The 10,678-nt window shown below is 44.8% G+C and overlaps 1 protein-coding gene across 3 annotated transcripts in view; it reads right to left on the bottom strand.

The window, feature by feature from the left end:
* DROSHA (drosha ribonuclease III) overlaps window positions 1-10,671 on the bottom strand; it is a 77,368-nt gene extending 66,697 nt beyond the window's left edge. For 2 of the 3 annotated variants that reach the window (XM_087761366.1, XM_087761380.1), the window contains exons 1-4: window positions 10,590-10,671; window positions 7,048-7,905; window positions 3,785-3,877; window positions 796-1,027 (exon numbers count right to left, since the gene is read on the bottom strand). In XM_087761366.1, coding sequence (XP_087617492.1) covers window positions 796-1,027; window positions 3,785-3,877; window positions 7,048-7,898 — 1,176 coding nt within the window. In that variant the 5' untranslated portion in view covers window positions 7,899-7,905; window positions 10,590-10,671. Of the gene's footprint in view, window positions 1-795; window positions 1,028-3,784; window positions 3,878-7,047; window positions 7,906-9,264; window positions 10,471-10,589 lie in introns of those variants that run through there. The other variant, XM_087761372.1, reaches the window with a different exon arrangement.
* Between the last annotated feature and the right edge of the window lie 7 nt (window positions 10,672-10,678).

Raw genomic sequence — 10,678 nt, forward strand, 5'->3', positions numbered from 1 at the left:
ATTAAACATGGAAATACTTGTTAAGGCTTTAGCATACCATTACATTGCTCAGTCAGATGAATTAGCAGAGAAATTACTTCATTTGCTGGTGCATTATCATCAAACCTTTGGCCTAACAAAGCAGAACTATGGCTAGGCATATTTAGTATAGCTCAGCATTGATTTTCAACAGGTTCAGAAGGAACAGGAGACCTGTGGAAGTATTTTGCAATTAAGAAGAATTTTATCAAACACAAGAAACACAAAGCTCAGCTCATTTTGTTGCCTGCTTTGAATCACCATGAATTCACTCTCCATGTCATTCTGAAAAAACAAAACCCACAACCAACCAACCACCAAGAAAAAAACCAAAACCCAAAACCATAAAAAAACAGAAAGCACCCCTCCTCTATCACTGCTCCACCAGAAAGTGTTATTGTCAAGTACAAAGAATCCTGACTTCCTGCCTCTGTACAAAACTTCTCCAAGGTTGTGGGAATATATGGTGATTGAGGCATCTTTGCTCAAATACAGGTATAATGAAAAAAAAAACTGACCCTTCCCTCCTGGTGACAAAAAAGTACCTGTCTTCCATGTACCACTAATCTGAATGAAAACAGACAGAAGAAACTGATGAAAATAGAGAATACCAACAAATAAAGCCCTTAACAAGGTTAAAAGACTGGCATGGTTGGCAGGAGAGAAGGATTAGGTAACACAAAACATGATCCTGCTGAAGGGTTCATATTAATCAAGTAATCAAACAATCAATAAAGGACTGTGTACAGTAATTTTAGAGTTCTCTCACAAACATACCACTTGATCCATAGGGTCATTGGAATAATAGCTTTCAGAATGGGTACAGCGAACCCAAACTGGCTTAAGTAATTCCTCATCTTCCTCTTCGTTTTTTTCAGATGCATTCTCCTCTGATTCTTTGTCTTTGATAGCAGTATAATTTTTCTCTTTGCTGGAGCTCTGGTTCTCAGACCACCTTTCTCTGTCCTCCTCCCATCGGGGTCTCTTTCTCTCTCTGCTTGGGGAGCGGCTTAGTGGGAAAAAGCAAACAAAAGCAATTCTCTTTATTATTTTAACAGTGACAGTTTTATAAGGAAAAATAAATAGTTTGCTTCAGATCAGTGCATCATTCTATCATATAAGCTACAGCAATATCCAATTGCCTCTTCCTGCTTTTAACGTGCAACATAAAGAGTACTTTGTAGTTCTGACCTACTACAAAAAAATGACTTAAAATTTAAAGTGCTTTTGTATTTTAAACGTTATTCAAGAATTAGAATGAAAAAATATATGCTATTTTAGATTAAAACTCCTACTTGCATTCTAGATGATTTTAACTTTGTTCCAAAGTTAGAAACTCATCACTAAAAACTAAAAGTAACATCACTCACAACTGAAAGTTACAATATAAAGAAGTTTTAATACATAGCCCACAAACTATTTGCATGAGAAAAGAATTAGAGTTTTATGAGAAGGATTATACAGAAGCTACTTGGACTTTGTCTACATGGACTTTAGCAAGGACTTTGACACTGTCTCCCACAGCATTCTCCTGGAGAAGCTGGCTGCTCATGGCTTGGATAAGTGCACTCTCCGCTGGGTAAAAAAATGGCTGAATGGCCAAGCCCAGAGAGTGGTGGTGAATGGAGTCAAATCCAGTTGGCGGCCGGTCACGAGTGGTGTTCCCCAGGGCTCAGTGTTGGGGACGGTCCTGTTCACTATCTTTATCAATGATCTAGATGAGGGGATAGGGTACACCCTCACTAAGTTTGCAGACGACACCAAGTTGGGTGGGAGTGTTGACCTGCTGGAGGGTAGGAAGGCCCTACAGAGGGACCTGGACAGGCTGGATCAATGGGCTGAGGCCAACTGTATGATGTTCAACAAGGCTAAGTTCTGGGTCCTGCACTTGGGTCACAACAACCCCATGCAATGCTACAGGCTTGGGGAAGAGTGGCTGGAGAGCTGCCTGGCTGAAAAGGACCTGGGGGTGTTGGTCAACAGCCAGCTGAATATGAGCCAGCAGTGTGCTCAAGTGGCCAAGAGGGCCAATGGCATCCTGGCTTGTATCAGGAATAGTGTGGCCAGCTGTCCTGGTTCCAGCTGGGATAGAGTTAATTTTCTTCTTGGTAGCCGGTATGGGGCTGTGTTTTGGGTTTAGGATGAGAACAATGTCAATGATACACTGACGTTTTGTTCTTGCTAAATAGGTGCTAAGTGGCGCTCAAACTGGTCAAGGACTTTTCAGATTCCCATGCTCTGCCAGGTGCACAAGAAGCTGGGAGGGGGCACAGCCAGGACAGCTGACCCAGACTGGCCAAGGGGCTATTCCATACCACATGACGTCATGCTCAATATATGAGCGGGGGGTGGGGAGGGGAGTTGGCCAGGGGAGGGACAACGATCGCTGCTTGGGGGGACATGCTGGGCGTCAGTTGGCAAGTGGTGAGCAACTGTAGAGTGTATTGCTTGCTTTGTATTACTATTGTACTATTATTACTTGTTTTTATTATTATTGTTATTATTACTATTACTACTGTTCTATTTTTATTTTACTTTAGTTATTAAACTGTTCTTATCTCAACCCACAAGTTTTCCCCTTTTGCCCTTCAGATTCTCTCCCCCATCCCACCGGTGGGGGAGTGAGCAAGTGGCTGCATGGTGCTTAGTTGCTGGCTGGGGTTAAACCATGACACCAGCAGGACCAGGGAGGTGATAGTGCCCCTGTACTCGGCACTGGTGAGGCCACACCTTGAGTACTGTGTTCAGTTTTGGGCCCCTCACTACAAGAAGGACATCAAGGTGCTAGAGCCTGTCCAAAGAAGGGCAACAAAGCTGGTGAAGGGTCTAGAGCACAAGTCTTATGAGGAGCGGCTGAGGGAGCTGGGGTTGTTTAGCCTGGAGAAGAGGAGGCTGAGGGGAGACCTTATTGCTCTCTACAACTACCTGAAAGGAGGTTATAGCGAGGTGGGGGTTCATCTCTTCTCCCAGCTAGCAATCAACAGGACGAGAGGAAATGGCCTCAAGTTGTGCCAGGGGAGATTTAGATTAGATATTAGGAAAAATTTCTTCACAGAGAGAGTGGTTAGGCATTGGAACAGACTGCCTAGGGAAGTGATGCAATCACGGTCCCTGGAAGTATTCAAAAAATGTGTGGATGTGGTGTTTAGGGACATGGTTTAGAGGTGGACCTGGCAGTTAGTTTAACGTTTGGACTCGATGATCTCGGAGGTCCTTTCCAACCTTAATGATTCTATAAGCCACACTGTTTATGTTACTCTAACTCTGGCACTCCTTTGAACAACACAACCTGTGATATTCCTTATGTATTAGAAGAGTAATGCTTTCAGAAGCTGAATGTAGGAAAGCAACTTTTTTTTTTTTGTCTCCTCTGCCTACAAAGCCAATAATGTTGCACTGACTTCAACTATCCAGGATTCAGAAGGAATTTTTTTCTTTATATATCAATACAAAAAAAAGCTCTTAAAAGATGATCTAAACATAGAATGACTTTAAATAATCTTGGTACTTTACAGACTGGAAGCAGGTGTAACAAGAAGTCTTTGGGACACAGCAGCGAAGCCCTCTCTCCAGAGATTAATCCTGTTTCTAACTCTACAAGGTCTTGAGATAACTGACATCTGCATGTGTACACAGATGGTTATAAATTTAAGACACTCATCTTTTCTGAGTTTCAACCCAGGCACATATGCACATACACAAAAACTCACATGCATGGATACGCAGAGCCTCAAATATACAAGAGAGTGAATGTAACCTTCCTTACCTTCCTGCTCTCTTGTAATCTTTTTTGTAGGATCTGTCTGGTGATGGTGATCTTCTGGTGTCACAGTGCCTATGCCTCTCCCTCTCCCGTTCCCTTGGAGAGTTGAAAACATAAGTTAAATGAGAAATCTGGCATTTGATACATTACACACCTGAAAGGAGCACAGAAGCAGACTGAGATCATGTTATGCAAAACGATATACATGTGCTGACTGCTAGAACCCTAGACATTCTTAATGCTGACCTTCAAGAAATTTTTAAGACAATCACCTATCTCTTCTGCCTTTGTCATAAAGCCATCTATCTCAATATGACGGTTAATTCATACCATACAGAGGTAACTTCTGTAAATTCACCACAGGACTTGTTGCCATTCTTCCTCTTCTATTAAGAATGGCAAAGGGTAAGATACCTTTAACCATTCTTAATGCCTCAATAAAGAGGAAGAAAACCTATTCCATGCACAAGAGCTTTGTAAGCACAGAAGGCATTCAAGTGTTTCAGGCAAGCCCTCTCTTCCCGACAGCCACCTCAAGCACACACAAAAAAACTGATAAACACAGAAAATCTGCATCACGCTGAAACTATGAATTTCATCTACAAGACTCAGCTTGCACATACACATAAAGAACTACAACCCAAACGTATTTCTGGGGCACAAGAGCTTTAAATTAACTGAAGGCTTGGGGAAAAGGACATAGGACTGTTGGTCAACCGCCAGCTGAATATGAGCCAGCAGTGTGCCCAGGTGGCCAAGAAGGACAAAAGCATCTTGGCCTGTGTCAGAAATAGTGTGGCCAGTAGGAACTAGGGAAGTGATCGCCCCCCTGTACTCGGCACCAGCAAGGCCACACCTCAAATACTGTATTCAGTCCCCTCATTACCAGAAGGATGTTGAGGTGCTGGAGCATGTCCAAAGAAGGGCAACGAAGCTGGTGAAGGGTCTAGAGAACAAGTCCTATGAGGAGCAGCTGAGGGAGCTGAGGTTGTTTAGTCTGGAGAAGAGGAGGCTGAGGGGAGACCTTATTGCTCTCTTCGTAGAAGACCTGAAAGGAGGCTGTAGCAAGGTGGGTGTCAGTCTCTTCTCCCAAGTAACAAGTGACAGACTGAGAAGAAACGGCCTCAAGTTGTGCCAGGGGAGGTTTAGGTTGGATATTAGGAAAAATTTCTTCATCCAAAGGGTTATCAAGCACTGGAACAGTGGTTGAGCTACCATCCCTGGAGGTAAAGACAGGCAGACATGGTGCCTAGGGACATGGTTTAGTGGTGAACTTGGCAGTGTTATGTTTATGGCTGTCCTTGTGTTAAGGGTCCTTTCCAACCTAAATGATTCTATGAAATTACTATGTTTATGAAGCAGCAAAGATCATACAGGCAGTTTCCATACTCTGCTAATAGCTGACAACTCGTTAGTCCACAATCATTTGTGGATTTGTCCAATCTCCTAGTAAATGAGTCTGCTGATACATAAGCAATTGTAAATATGTGCTTCAGGTGGTTTGGTAGGGTAACAGAATGAGTCAAGATTATTTATGAACATATATATGTATGTTTCCATATGCGTAACATCAAATAGAATGCAAATTTACAAAGCACAAAGTTCATACAAATTATCTATTGTTCCTCCCCACACCCGTTCATCCTTCTCTGCCTGTGCCTTGTTCAGCATGGATTTCAGTCTTCAGAGAGAGCATATTCTATGTCATCTGATTTGCTTGAGAGATGGATGCTGTGCAAAAAAACACACCAAGGGCGGCAAACAGTTATCATTAAAATAAGCAGATACATTGCCAAGTAGACCAGGAAGCAGTTGGCCTCAAGCAGTAATCCACAAGTGTTTGAGAAAGATGCTGCTGAAAACATGCATTTTCAAAACTTAAAACTGAAATTTAAAATCTAAACAAGTGGCAAATATTTGAGTCACCTACAAAGGGCAGAAAAATCTACAAGCTCATCATACAGAAAAGGCCAGTGCCTTAATGCCAGTTGCATTCAGTTTTAGGAAATGAAAGTAAACTTGCTGAATGTGAAGTTTGGGTTGGTTGGTTTGTTTTTTAATACAGCTGTCTAAGGTTCTTCAATTAAATCTCTGCATATCTAAATGAAAGTAGCTTCATTTCCACAGGAACTATGTGTAAATTCATGGTTCACATGTTACATGAAAAAGCTTAGAGCTTCTAAAATTAGAGCATGTGATCCAGGGGCCCTGTTAAATATTTAGATACTTAACTTTCTGGTATCTCTCTTCAAATATTCTGACCTAGATCATTAGACACAAAAAGAGCCACCAAGAGAGCAAATCTAAGACATCTGAAAGTTTTAACTGATGATGGCTTGCTCTAAAACACCATGCAGCAAACTGCATCAGGTCAGCTCACAATTTGCAAGCTGTTTGTGTCTATGAAGCAAAGGGACAGAAACTTCATGATACATCCCAAAATAAGCAGTCCACACTCATCCATCTGAATCGTAACATGTCAACACAGCCTACAACTTGGCTATTTCTATTAACTGGTGTATGCTAATTTTCACCTCAGTCCTCTCTTGAGATCACAGGCTGGCTTGCTGAAGTCTTCATCCTGAACAGAATCACACAGGCAGGTCTAAGCACCCACTGGGAGGTCCCGTGAAGCCTGCACACATCTGTGCTGGTGTCCCAAGAGGATGAGGACAGAGCAGGATGAAGAACGCTGAGCAACATGCTTTTCACTAAAACCTCACTACAGGGATTAGATACGTGCACCTATCAGACTACAAACCCCTCCAAGTGCTGCTTCTCTACAAATACAGAGCTTACTCAAAGAAAGACCAAATTCAAGTACCTGGAACCCTAACTCTGGTACCTACATCTTGAATTTTGAAGTGCTGAGACTTAATGGTTTGTAAGGCTCAACTCTGAACATAGTCTTTTGCACAAAGTTGTGCCAACTCTACTTTCACACCACATGTGCATAAGTTTCTACGGTAAATACCCGTGAGGGCAGAGCACTACTCAGCAATCCACTCAGTTTTCAAACAAGAGCTTCTTTGCTTCCAGCTATCTCCATGGACAAGGGCAACGAGTCTGCCAAGCTTGCAAAGGTGAGGCAGAAGCAGCATACCTGAAAGATGTCAAAACAATAGCTCTTTCCCTCAGATCTAAGTACTGGCTACCTCCTGAGCTAGAGGGAAAAACAAGGGTGAGGGAAGAACATCAACGCAAACAAATACTACGGGACAATGATGACAGCTCTCCCTCTACAGGCAGAAGATACCTGAAGTTACCTGTTACGCTCGTAACTTCTGTGATGAGGCGATAGCCTTCCTCTGTCATAATCTGTCCGGTGCCGACTGCTTTCCTGCCTCCTCCTATCTGGACTCCGGCCTCGATCCCGACGATCCCCATGGGTAGCGGACCGATGCCTGTCACTGTGGATGTGACCATGTTCACGATGTCTGTGCTCGTCATAGTGCTTGCTCCTCTCTGGAGACCGTCGGTCACTTTGTGACTTCTCTCCCTGGTACTGACCCGTGTGCCGAAAATGGCTGCTGCCACCACTGCTGTTGGTAGTGCCGCTCTGAAAGGAGCCAGAGTTGTGCTGATAGCTATTGAAGTTAGGTGGTGGGAACGATTGCTGTGAATACCCTGCGGGGTACACAGGCTGGTAGTTGACTTGCTGTGGTATGACTGGTGGGGGGGGAGGGTGCGGTACTGTGGGAGGAGGCATCATGTAAGGAAAGGTGCTTTGCCCAGCAGGAGTTCCTGGCACAGGAGCGTTGCTAGGATTTGGCACAGGGGGAGGAGCGGGAGGGAAGCACGGAGGCACCGGGAAGCTCTGCCTCATCTGGTGGTTTGGAAACGGTGGCCTCATGGGGCACTGGCTGATGGGATTTTGCGTGGAAGGGGGCACTGGCGGAGGATAGGGCACAAAGTCTGTCCTGGGAGGCATGTAACCCGTGGTGGGAGGGTTTGAATAGGTTGTTGGAGGGGCAGTTTGCTGGTCATACTGGTATTGTACAGAAGGCTGCTGTGGGTGAAGCTGCCGTAGGTTCTGAGGGCGGTAGGTCTGTGTTGAAGTTCTTGCTCCTGGTCCCCCCTGACCACGGGGACATCCTCGCCCGGAATGGAAAGACATGGCTCACCTTTAACGAGGAAAATAAAAGTCCAGTGTCACACAATGTTTGTAGGATGTCCTTAATGCATTTGCAGGAACTACTCCCAAAGTGCTGAAATCACAGTTTCTGCAATTTCCTTTAACAGAAGCAGTGAACGATGTCCACTCTCTTTCACTGGGAGCTTTGTGCTCCTCGGACCTCTAGTATTTATGGGTCATTTATGCCCCTTTGATTCCTTAAACCTCTAATCCATGAAAGCACTCTACTGTCTTTAACCCAGAACCCAAACTGGACCACACTCTGACTTAGGACAACATTAATTTCAAGAAATGATTGATATGACTGGCCAAGAACACAAGCACCTCTACCAGACACTTTGATATAAAGCCTTCAGATATCCCACACCAAAGAAACCACTCATTTTAACAACTGCAGTTGTCATCCCTAGTCCCATAATGAGGAGTCCTTTCTAGAACATGATTCTAAACTTCAGGAAGAATGACTTTACTAACACCTCACTGCAAGTTCCCTGGTCCAACAAATCACGTAAATTTTAAATGAGATACTAGCAATTAACATTGAAACCCCAATTTAGTAAAGGACTGAATTCAACAGATATTTCAAAGTATTTTAAGTTAGGTAGGTATATTTTTGTAGACTGAGAATCTTACAGGTTGCAGAAAGATTTTTATATAGACTGTGCTGTTACTCCAATTTCACTGAAATAAACGGTGACTAAAAAACACCCTGAGCTGCCAGCTTGGCCCTGTTACCTTTCCAGCAATTGCCACTGCTTCAAGTAGGCTTAAGTCTTGCTCAAAACTATGCAGGTATTTAATGCATTGTGTTAACGTTTATAAATGAAAACAACTGTGCTTCATTAAAGTTAAAATTCATTCTTTAATTACAATGTTAAGTTTCAAAAACTGGAAAAAAGGAAGAAAACACATCTAAAATAAAATCTAAAAATCATTCATGGTGTCTTGGCTAGAATGGAGGGAGAGGAAAAAAAAAATTAGTTACGCAGTCGCAGAACTTAAATCCTGTTTTCCATAAGGGAGAGGGAGAGAAAGAAAGGCAAGAGACACACATAATTGGAAAGATCACCAGATAAAGGAAACAAAGCCTTCTTTTTACTGAGGCTTTGCTGATGCTGAAGTACATGCACAGAATATTCTCCCACCTGCTACCATGCAACATGGCCAACGTGAAGTGCTCAGAGCACCACTTTCACCTACATTCTGGTGCCAGCGCTGCAAGAGTTGTAGCTTGCTGAGAGACAGCAGACAACTTCTGGTGAACCAAAGCGAGTAAGGAAAAGAAATGAAGGAGGAAAGGACAGACATCAAGGAGGAGGAACCAAGAGGACCCTAAGTCTCTCCTTACACACACAAGGCTTAGTGGAAGCCACTGGAATTGGTGGTGGTGGCATTCATTCCCTCTCCACAGCAACCAAAGGCCAAAGCAAGTGAGAATCCCGCCTTTCTAGGAGGTAGTGGCCATGATGGTAAAGCCACTTGTTCCTTCCAGTCAGTCTGTGCCTGCTCAGTACCATCCAACCTTGTAAAAACTCTTAAAAAGAAATAATAGGGGGGGGAGCAGAGAGAAGAAGTCCATTTCCAGTATTTTGTCTGGCAATAGTGCAAACTTTTGTCATTATTAATTCTAATCCATTAGATGCTGAATCAATTTTGCTTTAGCTCTCCAGTCATGATCTTATACAGCTCAAGCTTGTAACAGAAAACTGTTTCATACTTTGCTGACATTTATATACACATTTTATTTAAACAGGCTGAGCTAAACTCTTATTGCTTTAAGCAAATTAAACCAAATGTCACCGTACCACGGTGCCTTGCCTTAAAGCACATTTCTTTTTAACATGTCATAGGATTCAAATAAAAGGTCTTGTTTATCAGCTCTCTCTTAAATAGAGCTCTAAGATTTCCCCAACACCTGAGAACCACTCTGGTCCTACCACCTTAATTTCACTGCTTCAGAATGCACAGAACCAGAGCTGAAAAAAATAAAAAAAAATACATGAAATTATTTCAAACGCCCAAGTTATTTTAAAGCTCCCTCTGCTGCAAAGTTTGGTCACATTCCATTTTCATTTAAATTTAAGTAGGTGCAAAAACACTGTAAAGGACAAACTTTCCTTTTCCTGTCACCCAGAAGAAGAAGTTTATTGTGCTGGTTGAAGCAACCACACACAAAAGTAACATCAGTTCCTTAAAAACCAGCGAAAACTCTTCTCTGCCTGCAGACACACAGCTGAGAGCAACAGGGCACTGAGACCAGGCCACATCCAGCCACCGGCTCCCAACGGTCTGTAACGGCCTCCAACGGCCACCGAAGGGTCGGCGCAGACAAACCCGGCGAGGAGACCGACAGCCGGTCGGCCAGGCTCTGCCGCGCTGCCTTCCCGCCCCACACGGAGAGGCCTCCTCAGCCACAGCCCGGCCGCGGCGGGAGGCGCTGCCGGCAGGGGCCGCCTGGGCCCCGCCACCCCGACCCACACCAGCACCCAGGAGCTCGCCAGCACCGGCGCCACCGCGCCCCCGCCCCCCCCGGATCTGCCCCCGCCGCCCGCCCTGGCCGCGAACCGCGCCGGGGAACGGCGGCACCGCGAGCAGAGCGGAGCGGCCCAAGGGAAGACCCGGCGCAGCCCGCCCCGCCGCCCCCCAGCGGGCAGCCAAGCCCGCCGAGCCCACCTGGCGCCCCGCCACCGAGGCCGGCCCGGCCCGCAGCGCGCCGGCTCCGGAAGAGGAAAGCGGTGGGAGGGCGCTGCGGGCGGAAGCAC

The sequence above is a fragment of the Nipponia nippon genome, unplaced genomic scaffold (genome assembly GCF_047370975.1).
Source record: "Nipponia nippon isolate SJK-2023a ecotype South Korea unplaced genomic scaffold, ASM4737097v1 scaffold_1, whole genome shotgun sequence".
In the NCBI taxonomy this organism is placed as follows: domain Eukaryota; kingdom Metazoa; phylum Chordata; class Aves; order Pelecaniformes; family Threskiornithidae; genus Nipponia; species Nipponia nippon.